General features: G+C 40.2%; 1 protein-coding gene across 1 annotated transcript in view; it reads left to right on the forward strand.

Moving 5' to 3' along the window:
• Positions 1–10,165: 10,165 nt before the first annotated feature.
• The window catches only part of GABRB3 (gamma-aminobutyric acid (GABA) A receptor, beta 3), a 150,494-nt gene continuing 143,948 nt past the window's right edge, over positions 10,166–16,711 (forward strand). The window contains exons 1-3 of the mRNA XM_004693066.2: positions 10,166–10,350; positions 10,480–10,571; positions 10,814–10,881. Coding sequence (XP_004693123.1) covers positions 10,271–10,350; positions 10,480–10,571; positions 10,814–10,881 — 240 coding nt within the window. The 5' untranslated portion in view covers positions 10,166–10,270. The remainder of the gene's footprint in view (positions 10,351–10,479; positions 10,572–10,813; positions 10,882–16,711) is intronic.

Raw genomic sequence — 16,711 nt, forward strand, 5'->3', positions numbered from 1 at the left:
AATTCTCCCACTCAAGGCCTGGCTGCCTCAGGTACTGCTGCCTGGCACATGTCCAGTTCTGCGAGTGGAAGGACAAGGGTCCAAAGACAATAAGGAAAGTAAAGCTTGATTGTAGCAAGTGAGCAAGAGCTGAGCTCAGATGTGAGGCAAATGTAGGAATGGTCAGAGAGGGCATTTAAATACATTAACAGGTTAACCATGGAAAGTGTACAGATACACAAGAACAGATGTATACTGTGTGCAGAAAGTGGAAATTCTAGGAAAGAATAAAAAGAAATGTTAGAAATCTAAAACATGGGAATGAAATTGAAGAATGCTTTTGAAGGCTTTATTGGTACCCTGGGCATCGTCTGGGAAAGCATCAGTGAATTTGAAGAAGAACAGTAAAATCTTCACAAATTTCAATGCAAACAGAATGAAAATAGTGAGACCAATTCAGATGATGTGATATGCATGTGATTTATATCTATTTATATAGAATTCCTAAAGGAGAGAGACCGAGGAGCAGATGTATTTGAAGAACGTCTTAAGAAATTTCCCAAATCAATGACAGACAAACCAAGCAATAGATCCAGGAAGCTCGGAGTACACCAAAAAGCATCAAAACAACAATAGCAACAACAAAACCACACCAAAAAATCACCCAAAGACTCATTATATATCATATTCAAACTACAAGGAAACAAAACAGAGAAGCTTAAAAAATATCAGAGGGGGAGAGAAACTAAAAAACTGCCAAGGAATTGCCATCACTAAATAAATGCATGTGTTGAACTATTTTGAATTCTGAATTTCTCCTGGGGGGAAAATCACATTTGGCAAAACTAAGAGAATATGAGTAAAGATTGTGCTTTATTTACTACATGAATCAAAATTGACTCATTAATTATAATAGCTACACCTATTATATAAAATTTTAATAAAAAGTAAAAGGAGGCCCTCCCTGGTGGCGCAGCGGGTTAAAGCACAGCACTGAGAATCTAAAGCCACTTCCTCATGAGTTCGATTCCCGCCTGCCCCGGAGGCGACCACATGGCGTGGCAGACCTCTCCTGACCCGCCCGCTGCTCCCCTCAGCAGTGTACTTCGTCGATCTGCCTGTTCTGCTCCCCACTCTGTCTCTGGTGAATTCTCTCACCCTCCGCATCTCTGGCCTGTACCCCAGTTCTGTACAAATAAATAAATCTTTAAAAAAAAAAAAAAAGTAAAAGGAGAAGTTTGATGTGGGTTAAATTGGAATTTCCTACACCCTTTACATAATTTTCTCTGAATCTACTGTGTGCAAAATACATGTGTGTGTGTGTACACCCTTGAGGAAAGCAATGACTTGGTAATTTTAAGAAAAATTAGAAATGACTCAGGACATTTGTCAAATGTTTTACCTTAATAAATATGGTGTATTAAAATAAAAAGTCTGAGCTATGCTATTTTTCATTTACCAAATACTCACAGGTTAGAAAATTAAATTAACATCTATATGGGTGTTCTGAATTGGTCACTGCCATACTCTGCTGTTGTGAATGAAACTGTTACAACCTTTGGAAAAAATAACTGGCAATATCTACAGAGCACTGTTTATGATGTACATATCATTCGAGTAAATAACCCCATTTCTTAAAATGTTTCATAAGAAAAATGTCAAAATGCAAACAGAGGTTTTAGCCCCAACATATCAGAAATGAGAGTTTCTTACAATGTAGAATACTAATTAATACATGACTTGTCTAATGACACAGCAATGAACATTTTGTCAGGAGAATGCCATTTGGTTTTTAATATATCTTTATGGGAACCGTGTCAAGAGAACTAAGTTGCTAGTTTTAGGAGTGGTTGATTAAAATAAAGCACAAATTACCATCATATTAAAAACTCCTCACACAGAAACAAAGCCAGGTTTGTTCTTGATTATTTTCCTATAGAAAAATGCCCTGAAGATTATTTAGCTGCAATCTGGAGAGCATCTCTCTGAACAAGGATCTCCAAGCCAAAGGCTCCTGCCATGGAGAAGGTAGAGGGGTTGGGATTACGGGTGGGAAAGGCCTGAACTCGTGTCAGTGTGGAGAAAAACATCTTCAGAGTCACTGCAGGATTGATCCACCCAAAGATGTCCACATAGGCTTTTCCCAAGATGTTTAGAGCAGGCCTTTTCTGAAATGGCATGTCTTAGAAACACTGGGAGTGTAAGGAGAATCTGTTCCTATGGCTTAAAGTGTAAAGATTACTTAGTGCTACAGTTATCCCTAGAAATTATCTTTTAGGGGAGAAGTTTATATTGAGGCAGGGAAGGCATCTAGAGGGAAGGTTTAGTCATATGAGATCATTCTCTTCTTCATCACATGAAAACCCTTTTCTCTCCTGGATGCCCCAGGCTCTTTAGCTTGGGATAGAAACCCCCATTTATCCCATTTACTTTATAATTACGTAAACTCTCTATACATGCATTAGTCAACGTAGCCCTTGTTTTCTGTTTGATGGTAATGTGTGCCCAGCCTTAGAAGAGCCCACAGGGAGGGGAATGTCCACCCCATACTGAAGGGGTGTGCCTATAGAGGGAACCCCTACCCCACCCCCCAAAAAAGCCTTGGAACAGATGTGTCTGGACAGATCTATGTATAAGCTTAACAGCATAATCAGGCAGTGGCCTCTGATTTACTGTGACTCCCTCAGAGACCCACTGCCCCCAAGCCTGCTGTGGAAACGGCAGGTACATGTCACAGCACATAGAAACCCTCCACTGTGATTGGATGCTGTGAAAACCTGTACGTATTATCCTTATGCATCCCCAAAATCAAAAAATAAAATGTATGATTCCTCACAGATCTTAAAAAGCAAAACTCATATTGAAGTGCTAATAGAATGATACTTTCCTAATACTGTTACATGGTACCTGTTCTTTTAGTTACTATATAATATCTGATCTTCATATGAGGAATAATATCTTTCTGTTAAATTTGATTGTGAGCAAGCAATCAAGAAACCACTGAAGGGCACTAAGAAGAGTCTGCAGTTATATTGGTATTTAGCATTGTTCTGCAAATTGGAACCAGTTTAATGAGGGGAGCTAAGTGAATGGGACTTATAACAATGGAAAAAGGGCACACCTTGTTTTGTTTCAGCTATTAGAAATATTCACCTAAAATACCAGAAAGAATGAATTCGAAAACTAGTAAGAACTTGAAAAAAAAGAAAGTAGTTCCAGGTTTCAATCTAGTTTCAGTTAGCTTCTATTTAATCATTTACTCTGTGTGCTCCAATAGTCATTTAAAAAGTTACTAGTTGGCCCTCCCTGGTGGCACAGCGGGTTAAAGCACAGCACTGAGAATCTAAAGCCGCTTCCGCATGAGTTCGATTCCCGCCTGCCCCGGAGGTGACCACATGGCGTGGCAGACCTCTCCTGACCCGCCCGCTGCTCCCCTCAGCAGTGTACTTCGTCGATCTGCCTGTTCTGCTCCCCACTCTGTCTCTGGTGAATCCTCTCACCCTCCGCATCTCTGGCCTGTACCCCAGTTCTGTATGAATAAATAAATAAATCTTTAAAAAAAAAAAGTTACTGGTGAGTGCGTGGCTATGAAGGGTGTATGGAGCCCATGAGTAATGGAGATGGGATTGATTGCTAACGGGCACAGGGCTTCTTTTAGATGGATGAAAATGTTCTAAAAAAAGATTGCGGTGTTGGTCTCAAAATCCTGCGAATAAGCAAAATTAAAAGAAGAATGAAAGCAGAATAACTTGGGGGAAAGGGGGAGATAGACATTCTTAGCATATAAAGCAGTCTTACAAAAAATTTAGCACATGGTAATCTGTGATCTTTCAAAATTAAATAAGAGGAAAGTATCTATCTTTATTTGAGAGTGCAAATAGATATAAGTGACCAATAAATATGAAAAGATATTTTATATTACAAGTGAACAGGAAATTGCAAATTATTCCCATGCTAATATTGAATTTTCTACCAGACTGGTAAAATGTAGGTCTTGTATTATAGACATTTGGTACATTTGTAGATAAAAGATAACTTTTGATCATTGATATTACAATTGTAAATTGATAGAAGCCACTTGGAGTAGAATTTGTCAATATTTATTAAATGTGAACACATAGATACCTTTTGATGTGACATCCACATATATGTATATCCTTGTGTAAATGTAGCAGAACCATATTAATTAGTATTTATAAATCTAAAAATCATGCTCCTAAGAGATAAAGGCAAGTTACATAGAGGGTGGGGTTTAATAGCATATACAACCATTTGATTCCCAGGGAGTCATCCTCATACACATTACCATGTCAAGTTCAGAAGTTCTTTGCAAAAGGAGAGTATGATCTTCTTTCTTTCAATTTCCTAGCTTTTTATTTGAATCTTCAGCTGATAAATGGAGGCTACACTTTAATGAGATGTTTGTGTGGGTGTGTGCATGAACTTCAATTGATAGAAATATAAATTACAATGAGGAAGTGACTGTAATACTTGTTATGTCAATTATTACAGATTAAAGTCAGCTGATCTCGCTGAATAACGCTTAAGTTCCCTTCCTCCTTTACTGCTCCACGACTTTTCTTGGCAGGTAAGTGAGTACCTTCAGTAAGGGTGGGGAAGCCCCTGTATTCTGTTTACACAGCCTGTTTGGGAAACCTTCTCTGTGTTCCTCAGTAGGGTTCTGATGCTAATGCTTCTCCAAAGGACCTTCTGGTTTTCTCTCAGTTGAGTCCTGCACTGCTTCTGCCTCCTTCTCTTGTTTTGTCTCAAGGAAGGAAGTTCTCTCTTTAAAGTTTTGTACAGGCTTTGCTATTCCTAGTCTAACAAATAACTAGAAGGCAAGAGCTGTTTTTCTCATACTTTTCTCTGATTTATTTGTTAGCAGAATGTCTAGGATAAGGTAGTTCTCAAAAATTAATGGCTTAACTAATCTGAATCCTTAAATATTAAAAGAAGAGAGGAAACTGAAACAAAACATCCTTAGGCTTGTTCCAAATTAAAAGCTTATTTAATATAATTAAGCTTTTCTTTTAAATTATTACTATTCCATGAATTTAAACATTCTATACTATTACATACTCATGAAACTTAAAAAAGAACATCATATGTGTTCCTAATGTATGAAGCATTTTATTGTGTATTTATAGAAGTATGTTAAAAATCTCTTGGACTTCTGTTATTTTATATTTCACAATTTCTGAAGTGTTAGACTCCATAGTCTTTATGTTAACATACACTACATATTATTTTTTAATATAGTATGTGATATGCACACTACATATTATGAACATATACTCTAATGAATTCTAGAAACTATTCCTGTCCAAACTATAAAGCATACTCAATGGTTAAGATATATTGAATTCCAGCAGTGATTTTTCTGTATTTTTCCTTGAGGTTTTAAGTCACACTTTTCACTGAGATGTACCTACTTTGTGGTTGAGCATTAAAATTGTATCAATTTTCTATTTTTAAGTTCCTAAGACATTAAAATTATTCTTAGTTTTATCTATGTTTTTGCACTATACTCAGTTTATACCAGTGGGTATTTGGTTATATTTACCATATATCCTGTCAGCAATGTTACATAGTCAGGTCAAGAAGGTGAATCAGGCCTCCCTGGTAGCACAGCGGGTTAAAGCACAGCACTAAGAAGCTAAAGCCACTTCAGCACAAGATCGATCCCCCACCCCAGAGGTGACCCACATGGCACAGCAGACCTCTCCTGACTCACCTGCTGCTCCCCTCAGTAGTGTACTTTGTTGATCTGCCTGTTCTGCTCCCCAGTTTGTCTCTGGTGAATCCTCTCACCGCTCTGCACTTCTGGCCTGTGCCCCAGTTCTGTATGCATAAATAAATACATCTTTAAAAAAAGAAAGAAGGTGAATCATAAGAAGAATGACATGAGGCAGAAGAAGAAAAAGAGGACCATGGCATCTTTAGTAAAAGAAATTATGATGCTTTTTGAAAAGGAAATTGAATGACAGACTTTTAAAGCCATTGCTATTGAATATGTTATACTCTAAAGTAATATCTCAGAAATGCACATTAGAGCATCATTAGTTTAAGATCTTTCCATCTGGTGTAAGTAGGAAACTTCTAGAAACCCAAAGTAGCAAAAGGTTTCATGTACAGGGCAAGTATTCTTTTATTTATTGGCTAAAAATGTTTTATGTGTCACTGGTGATCTTTCCTTAGGGCAACTCTTGTCTTCTATTTCTTCATTTAATTAAAAAATTGTAGCTTTTTACCTTTGTGCTTCCTCCTGTCAGATTTTTCTTTATTTCCATTGACATTTCAGGAACTACCACTCCAAGTACAGTTTTTTAAAAAATAACATCTCTGACTGTAGTTTGATCTAGCTATAATGTATATGGTTGAATATATAAGTATAATTTTCTGGTAAACTTATTGGACATTTACATAGCATATATTATGTGAATAAGTGATCACTGAGATATGAACATTTATTGCTTTCCGATCATAAGACCCATCTTAAGAGTAACAGTGTTTTGAATTTCAATGATCAATTACCTAAAATAAAAATCAACTTAAGACTTCTGACAATAATGAAGTAAATGTGACTGGGCTTCCATAATAAACAAGTAGAAAAACTAAACAAATGAAACAGAGCACAGTAGGCAGCACTCAACCAATAGGCAGCATAGTATGGTGGTCTCTTAGTGAAGGGATCAAGAGTCCTACAACTGAATTGACTTTTTACCTGGAGACCTTTATAGAACATGATATAGAGAAGAAACTCAACCAGATGATCTTTATTACACACCATGTAGTGAGAAGAAACAAGCATGACAGGATCATTGCTTGGGAAGATAGAGACTGGAGTTCTAAGAGATGGTGGCAACTTACATTTGAGGAAGCAGATGGGAAAGAAGGATATTTTTCAGGAAAAGCTCCACACATTAGACTCCTGACTTCCACTGGCAAGTATTATGTTGTAAGTGCATAGGGTGAGCATCTACAAAGCTAAATATATATATATATATATATATACAAGAACCTGAAAACTGCATGACTTTTCAGAGGTGACACAGGACTGGAATATACTAAAGTTCTAGCCCACCAAAAAGGAAGGTTATTGTTGTACACTTGGACATTCAATTGGTGTCCCAGAGAATACCACTTTAATAGTATAGTAAACATAACCATACATTTAAAAGCTACTTTAGATCTGGTCTTAGCAGGTTTTAAAATGCTCTTGAAAAGATCAAAGTCCTCAGCATGCAATTTAATTGCTAAAACAAAATCCAACACTGTAAAGAAGATATCAAAATCCAGTAGAGATCAACAAACTGGATGCTTTCCTCTTTTCGGCTGAAAATAAATGAAAGAAGTGAATTGATATTTTCCTACTCATTGGCTAATAAATTAACAGCATCAATAAAATTATAGAAATATTCTTGGTTTCAGAAATCATGGAAACAGAGTGGGAAAGTGGATATTTGGGAGGCACAGTGCTCATCCAAACCTAAGTATGGCTCTCTGATGGGTTGCATGCCCAGCCTTGGTTGAGTAGTGACTGGCTGACCCTTATAGCCTGTGAATCTTGATTACAACAGTGTCTATTTTCCATACTTTTTCTATTTGATTTTACTTTCATATTATAAAAAGACCTTTTCGGTGATTTTGATGATTTGCCCACTGATTTATGACTTAACTTAGATTCCCCAGGCAACATACTGAGGCAAATTTTAAGAGTTTCACTTTTACTAAGGCATGTACTGCTGAGGAAATGAAGGTGAAAAAAAGAGTTATTGAGGCATGAAAAGAGAGGGAACAGATAGGAATATCTACTGTATCTCAGCAAATTTCTTAGGGGGATATCAAAGGAAGAGTCATTTACCCACTGACTTCCACCTTCCACTTGTTAAATGTTCACCACATGGATGGCTGACTCTCTTGCAATTTCAGGCTGCTCATATGTGGGTGGGTGCCAGGCAAATACTTTGGAACCTTGGATCTTGTTGTCATCTGAGAAGCCTGAAGGTGGGTGATGAAAGACAAACAATGTGGACATGAGGTGAGGAGTGGTGGGGTTGTTTCCATGTAAAGTTTACCAGAATCTTGCATAACTGTTTGCTGAAGTAGCAACTTTGATGGTATTAATAAATAAGGCTGCAAGCCCCAGAGATTGGTTGAAGTTAAGAAGGGCTGAGGTGGCACATGGTTGGATAATAATAACATTTGTAATACTATTTTGAATGTCTTTGAATGTATAAAATAGCAGAAAGAGTGATGATTCTTGTTATATTTTTGGACTTATTCAGATACCTTACTTTTATTGTTCACCTTGTATAGTCATCCCAAGAGGTCATTTCTGTAAAAGAGGTGTACACAAATAGGAGAAATAGGCCAAAACATGTAAATGGAAGAGAAGGTATGATAACACAGATCTCATTTTCCAGATAATTCCTTGCTTATGAACAGGACACAGAACATAAAGTAATAGTGAATAGACTTTTCCAGAAAATAATTAGGGAGCTATATTTATCTCTTAACCTATCTTAATATCAACCTTTCAGGTTCTGCGGTCACATTTTCTGTTCCAAAAATAAAATGGCTGATTTTTTTTAAAAGGCAGTGATATTTAAAATTAATGCATAGAAACCTGCCAACTTGAGAATAAGGGTCTAGATTTAGATACTTACCTATTTAGATATAGTCTTGACAATAGAAAATCTTAAGCTTTATAGAAAAACACAAATCAAGATATAGTATTAACCATTCATTAAGTCCTAGGATGGCCCAAAGTAGTCTGCAGAATACAAAAGTGAACTTGGCTTGTAGGTTTTGTTGGTTGACCACAAGTAGAATTGTGTAACCATCTTCTTCCATATGAGAAGTCTGAGGCACAGAGAAACTTCACAAAAGAAAAATATACAGTCTATGGCTGTGGTTGTGCAGACACCCTCTATGGCCATGGGTATGCAGACACCCCTTATATTCACAGTGGTAACAGGCAAAATAGGATGGACTGCGGCATACGTAGGACTGTAACTTGGTCAAGGCGTGAGCAGTCTTCTAAGGAGAACCAAATATGGGGCCTGTCAGAGAAACCGCAGAGTTCCTCACCCTATCTTAAGAACCATGGACAGCACCAAGCAGCCCCAGAAAGGCAGGCTGTTTTCATATCCCTGAAATGACAAGGGTCTTCTTGTTTAATTCAAACCTCTGCTTACTGATAATAAAATACGCATTTCCAGGCATCACTTTAGCATTCATTATAAATGTATTTATGTGAGGGAGGAGGACCCAGTGCTCACAAGAGGTGTTCAGGAGTGAAGGTAATAGGAGTAGTTTAAAGAACAGATATTTAAAAAAAAACGGGTTTCTCGCATAAATAATTAATCGGTCCGCCATGCAAGGGACCGGAAGATAGAAGATGGGTCAGGCGGGAAAGCCCACGGGTGGGGGCAGGGGCGGGGATCCCCGCGTCGCCGTTTGAATGCTCCGTGACTGGGGAGAGCTGATCCCACCCAGGTTAAATCGGAAGAGCAGCGCCATGTGCTCAGGTCTCCTGGCCCTGCTGCTGCCAATCTGGCTGTCCTGGACTCTGGGGACTCGAGGCTCTGAGCCCCACAGGTGAGGTAGGGGGCTTTCCTGGGCACCGCAGCTTCCTTCCAGACGCTGCAGCCGGTAGACCGGCGAGCACGGGCACAGCACTGCACCCACTGGCACTTAGCCTGCGCCGCAGCTGGGTGGTGGTGGTGGTGGGGTCGTAGTGAGGAGATCGGATCCGGGAGGGGGCGGGAGAAAGCGAAGAGCTTTTCCCTAACCAATTCCGCCGGTGTCTTGGTCGCCCCCGGTCCTCTCCCTTGCCAGGTGTCAGGGAACCTAGGGGAGCTGGCGTTTCGGTGGACTCCGGCCCTACCCCGAGCCGCGCAGCCGCAGCTCCTGCCAACCCTCCCTAGCCGGGACCAACACTTACACCTCACCGTCCCCGGGTTCGGGTTCAGTGGCTGGGGCTGGAGGGAGCACCAAGGGCCGTGGCCACCCAACCGCGCTGTGCGCAGGGGAGGGTAGGGAGCGCTGCGCAGCGGGCTCCGCCTCCAGCTCACCCAGCCTCCTCCTCCTCCCTCTGCTCCCGCTCCCGCTGCTCCTCCTCTCCCCGCGCCCGCTCCTCCCCCTCCACCCTCCCCCTCCCCCTCCGCCCTCCTCCGCTCGGGGCCAGCGCGGCGGCGGCGGCGGCGGCAGCAGCAGGAGCAGCCCCGGCTGCGGGTCGCGACGGCGGCGGGGCGCCCCCTCCCCCGTGCCGGGGCGCGGCGGAGGGATGTGGGGCTTTGCGGGAGGAAGGCTTTTTGGCATCTTCTCGGCCCCAGTGCTGGTGGCAGTGGTGTGCTGCGCCCAGAGGTAGGGTCGCGGGTGGGTTGACTGGAAGCGGGCCGGGCAGCGGGCAAGGCGCGAGGGTGTGCGCGCCCGGCGCTGGCAGCTGAGCTGCCGCCTGATGCTGATCTCTGTGCCCCTTGCTCCCTCCCCCAGCGTGAACGATCCTGGAAACATGTCCTTTGTGAAGGAGACGGTAGACAAGCTGTTGAAAGGCTACGACATTCGCCTAAGACCCGACTTCGGGGGTAAGTGGGGTGCGCGCGGCCGCTGCGGGAAGAGCAACCCACAGCGCTGGCGGCCTGGGTGGAGAAGGGAGGCGGGGGCCGCTTCCGCCTAGCTGCGGCGGAATGGGGGGGGGTGGGGTGGGAAGCGCTACCCTGGCGACCCCTCCTCAGATACCGTCCCTCTCCCTGCCGCCGGCATCCATAGAGCCACCCGCGCCCCTTGCTCAAGTCTGGTTGATCACCGCGTTGTGCGCTTTCTGCAGGTCCCCCAGTCTGCGTGGGGATGAACATCGACATCGCCAGCATAGACATGGTTTCCGAAGTCAACATGGTGAGTGCCCGCCCTCCTCAGGGCTTCCTTCTAGCTCCTGCCAGGCTGTCTGGGCGCACAGGCGTCCACAAGGCTGGGCCAGAAGCCTTTTCTGCGGGGTCGAGCTTCCTGGCCCGGCAGAGGGAGCGGCGCTCCAGGGTGCCAGCTTCTAGCTCGCGCGGTTCCCTCCACCCGCTGGGTGCGCGCGGTGGGCGTCGTTGGCGTCGGAGCTGTGCGAAGAGCGCACCCTTCCTGCGGAAGGGGTCCTGGGTTGGCCTAGCGCTCCGCTGTCACGGCCGCCCTCGTGTTCTTAGTTCCTCTGTGGTCTGTCACCTGGTCCGGAGGTTTCCTAAGTGTTGTCTTGCCTCCTTAGCAACAGGCCACTGGGAAGGGGAAGAGAAGCGAGTTGTGGGGTGAATCATAGACTAGTTAAGAGGTACTTACGATTTCCTTTGTCGTCTTCTGGAAAGAGATGCTGGCAGTTGGAGAGAACGAAGGGCGGTGGTCTGTATTTCTGGGATATCTCAGATCCTTTCCCTTGGACTCAGATACTTTGCTGGAGGCAAACTCTTGAACAGTGAAACGTATAACCGGGCTCCGTCGACCGCTGTCCAAGGTACTGAAGTGGCCTTGGCTGTTCCTTGAACTGGTGGGCCTGTGCTGCAGGAGAACTCTCTGAAGGGCTGACTATGCCTGGAGATTTCAAGGCTAGTAAGTCTCTCTTAGGGGCATGTTAATGCTGACAGGATCCAAATTCTGACCTGTGAAAAGCGGTCGGTCTCTGTACCAGAGTGTGAAGTGGGTGTCACAGACTTTTTGCTTGGGACTCTTCAGCACAACAGGGAACATAGAGAAAAACGATCCTTTCATTTATTAATTGAGTTAAAATACATGGAATTTGGAAGTAGGCTTATTTTTTTTTCTCCTGGATGACACTTTGGGAATTGTAAGAAGGAAGACTTGAAAGCACCATTTTTAAGAAGAAATCATTTGGCAACTTTTCTTTCCAACAGATAACAGTGGGAGTACATTGAGGCATGATTTCAGAAACTCTGTATGTCTCTATAGTGTACATGAGCGTCAGATGGAAAAACTGGCTTCAAAAGCATACTCCCAATTTCCTCTTCACTTTAAGAGATTCTGATCTTCCTGGTATGGAGTCGAGTGTTGGGTGTAGTTTAAAAATAAACTAAAATAGTAAATAGACCTTATTGTAATGTATTTAGAAGTATATGCTAGTGTAGATTTGTAGGAATAAATCTTTGACTAGAAGAAACTATTTCCACTTTTTAAATTTTAACCTAAAGATTTTGAAATTATGTGTCTTTAAAAATATCCTTCTTTCAATATATTATAATGTACATGCAAAGTATTATAACAATAACAGTGTTAGCAAGAAACACAGAAGGAATGACTTCACATATAAAATTAATTTTAAGTATAAGTATATTTTACTTTTTGTAATTTAATAAAAGTAGTTCTGTCCTGAGGGTATGTTTTATGATCTTAAGGAAAGAAATTAATATACTCAATATCTACTCTCTGTAATATGTGATTTTCCCAATTGGAAACTTGACATTCTTTAGAAAAGAATAATTTCTATAGATGTTAGTTGACTATTGAGTGGATCATTATGTCAAAATTTTTGTATTGGATTTCAAATGAAAGAAATATATTGGTGTGACCATTTAAGAACTCTATAGAACATTAAAACAGCCAGAGGAATGAGAATGTGTTCTTGCAGAATGTTGTAAGTTTTCTCTGAGTAAATTTTTAAACTTCGTGATGCAATTGTTTTGGCAACATGTTCATATTGATATCTTCAAAAACTTGATCAATAGTTGTTAATTCATGCACTGTTAATGGAGGTGTCCCAATTATCCCTGGACCCAATAATAGAAAGACAAGTGGAAAGTGCAAGTTATAATATTGAATTATCCCAAAATCAGTGACATAATTCAGGCTTGGTATACTTTTGTGATTTTTTTTTTATTTTTGCATTCTCATGATGATAGTTTTCCTGGTTCCATAAACATAAATTATTGTAAACAAAAATTGGGGTTTAGTACAATTGGAGCTTGAAGGCCATTGGACAGAGGCCATTTGAAATATCTTCCATAGTGCTTTGGTTAACATCAGGCTCTAGAAAGGTCCAGTTTCCCTTAACATATATGCTCATGATCATGGTTATGATTTAATCTATTATTAAAGGAAATTAAGAATGCAATGATTAAGTGTTCATTTTGATAGTCCCATTTTATTGGGAAAGATAAGGTAATATATGAGCATGCGTTTAGAGCTGTCACTCAGTCATGTTGCTTAAAAATAAGAAATTCTATTTATGAGCTTTCTTAATCACTTTACTAACACAAAAAAACTAAGTATTAAAAGCTTATAAACTAAATAAGGAACAGTTTTGCTTTAAGGACTATTAAAAGAGAAATTCAAATGCTTATAACAAAAAGTAGGATGTGTTAAGTTCCTTCAGAGGAACACAAGAAAGGGGCACATAAAAAAGGAGTGAAGTGAAGACTGGAGGAAGATAAAGGAACCTGGGAGAGAAAGAAGGAGGGAAGAAGGGAGATCATTTCTGGCTTGAAAAGTTTCATGAAAAGAAATTTTGTTTGAATGAGAAGGGTAGAGGTTGGCATAGATGAGGAGGATGAGAAGAATATTCTGGGTTAGGGAAGGAAGTGGCAAATATATGAACAGATAGATAAGAGTATCAGAGATTGTGAGACATTGATTTCAAAGATGAAGCTGGAAAGGGAGGACAGACCCCGTTCACCTAGGCCCTTCTCTGCCATGCCAATGGCGTCAGATGCTACTTTTCAAGAAATAAAAGGCCTATAAATAAATGTTCTTAAGCTGGTGACTGACATGTGGTTTAGAATGAACATTTCAGCCAGAATGTAAATTTAGATAGAGAAGTGAGGATACTGAGGTAGAAGAGTGACATTTGCAAAAAGACTTAGAAAATATATAGTCATGGAAGAGCATTCCTTGAAATTTTCTGCTAAAGCTGTCATAGATATATTTTTGAAAATGTCTATTTAAAAAATATATAAAAAGTTCACTATATTTGGACTTAAGAATATGTAAAACAAGTGTCCTTCAAAGTGGGACATGTATACTCGTTCATGAACTTTTGGGGATGATTAAAAAGAATGACAGCAGACATGACACGTTGCTTTTCTTTCTTAATGATCATAAAGCACAAACAGTACAGAGAGCTGATTCTCCAAATAATGACTCTGACTTAATAAACAAATACATAGGTACCTTATGCATACACACTTATGTACTCTCATGCATTGTGGTGTTTTGTAGAAATAATCTAAGAATGGAGTTGAGTATTTTGATATTTTATTTTCTATAGCTTGTTTGATGTGTAATGATGGTAGTCTACTTTTCCTAATCTTTTTCCTAATCTTTCCTTTTATGCATTTTTTAAGGTTTTTTTTTTTTTTAAAGATTTATTTATTTATTCATACAGAACTGGGGTACAGGCCAGAGGCTCAGGGGCGGTGAGAGGCTTCACCAGAGACAGAGTGGGGAGCAGAACAGGCAGATCGACGAAGTACACTGCTGAGGGGAGCAGCGGGCGGGTCAGGAGAGGTCTGGCTCGCCATGTGGTCTCCTCCGGGGCAGGCGGCAGGCGGGAATTGAACTCATACGGAAGTGGCTTCAGATTCTCAGTGCTGTGCTTTAACCCGCTGCGCCACCAGGGAGGGCCGCCTTTTATGCATTTTTAAAAAATTAACTAACCTGATAAAAATCAAAGGCCACTATATTTTATATCACTTATCCTTTCTCTTAGTTCTTGTTTTAAAATTCCATTTTACCTTTTAAATTATGCAAGTTTAAGTAATGATTGAAATTTAATGAATCTGCATATATAAGTAAGGTTGTATATATGGCAATAAAGTGTGTACTAGAATTATTATATGTGCTATAATTTTGGTACTTAGCATTGATCCTAGTGTATGACAAACTTGTGTGGAATCAATTGATGGATAGATATAACCGAGGACAGTTATTGAAAATATAGGAAACAGAAGGAAAATAAAAACTATAAGGACATTAAAAATAAAACAATTAGAAAAGTTTAATTCAGGGGCTCTAGGTGAAAGACAGTGCTGTCAGGCTACTGGCCGCCACTGGCAGCATCAGTTCAATCCCAGGCCGGCCAGGAAGCTGACCCACTGGTGCAGCAGACCTCTTCTGTCTCACCTGATGCTCCTCTTAACAGTGTATTTCAGTAGATTCACCAGTTATGCTCCTCCACTCTCTCTGGTGAATCCTCTCCCTCCATACCTCTGGCCTGTATCCCAGGTCTTATATACATAAATAAACACATTTTTAAAACAGAGAAAAATTTAATTTGAAAGCAGTATTTTAAAGGAGTCATAAGTTTTTTTTTTAAAGTTTGAGAATTTGAATGTCATTGTTTGAGCTGTTAATTTAGAACAGAAATTTTCATATTTACTTAATTAACTATAAAGAAGTAATGATATAAAGCTCAAACTCTAGTATTATGAATGCTAATTTCTATGATTTAACTTACACTGTTATTACTTTATACTTAATTAGTTCATTAAAATTAGCTCAACCCAAATGAAAATGTAGCCACAGGATGTTTTTTTATTACATGCCTATAAATCATCAATTACTATCTTTTTTGTAGTATGGGTTCCTTTTACATAAAATGTGTATGCTTAGTTATAAGATGTGTTCATACGGTCAGTTATTTCTTTTGTGTTTGTTACATTTCTTTTTTTTATATAAAACCATTTCTTTAAAGTGCCCAGAGTAAAATAAGTGTGGTACATGAGAAAATAGTTTGATCAAAGCCTAAGAAACTAGAACTGTGTAACTGGGAAATGGACACCATTTGCTAATGTACAAAAACCTTACATACACACATTGGCATGGCCACTTTATACCTTTCTCCTTTTCAGAACAGTAGGAAAGAGGAAGGGATCATCTTTGCTAGAATGATCTGGGATCAGAGATTTGGATAATTCTTAGAGGCATTTCTCTGTCAAATTTATATGAATCTACCCTTTCTCCCCACGTTTCAGTGTGGAGCTTGCTTTGCTAATAGTGAATGCTAAGTGAGCATCCCATGACCAGCACCTTGCTAGGTTCTCAGGAAGAGTGGCTCAATCTCAGGGATCTAAGCAGTACACATAAAAGAGCCTAGAGTTATTGGGGACCATGGGTTCTTTTTCCAAATCTTTAAGAACCTCTATCCTTAGGCAAGTCATTTACCACCCTCCAAGTCTTCCAACTGCCTATAGCATGACCGCAGAATTGATTCCCAAGTGATCACTAAGAATTAGCTTGACAGTGAAAATCTTGATAAAGACACCCACACAATCATAGTCACAAAAACACATGTTGACAACAAACCTATCCTTGACTTATTTCTTCTGGAATGGCCTGGGGCATATAATCAGAGTTTGCATCTGAATTGTTACCACATTTGAAAGGTAAGAAATGTTTTAATTCTCTTATTACAAAGTAAGCTGGGGGATGACTCAGCAGAAAGGAAAAAAGTGTTTCTCTGACCCAGTTGAGGTTGGAAAACTGCTTGCATGGAAGGCACTCCTGGGGTAAAGTCCATGGGTGTGTTGGCATTTGGTTCCAGATTGCTGCATTTCAGAGGTAAGACTGTTTATTGGGGACATTACTTTTCACTGGCAGTATGTTTCATGCATAAGTTATGATCATACATCAATGCTGAGGCACTGATAAGAAAGCATATAATGAACTTCAGAGATGGATGAGAATAATACCTTACATAATATGCTCTTTATGAAAGGAGGTTTGTGTTTAATATTAGAAG

Source organism: Condylura cristata, unplaced genomic scaffold (genome assembly GCF_000260355.1).
Source record: "Condylura cristata isolate star-nosed mole 26May11 unplaced genomic scaffold, ConCri1.0 scaffold00035, whole genome shotgun sequence".
In the NCBI taxonomy this organism is placed as follows: Eukaryota; Metazoa; Chordata; class Mammalia; order Eulipotyphla; family Talpidae; genus Condylura; species Condylura cristata.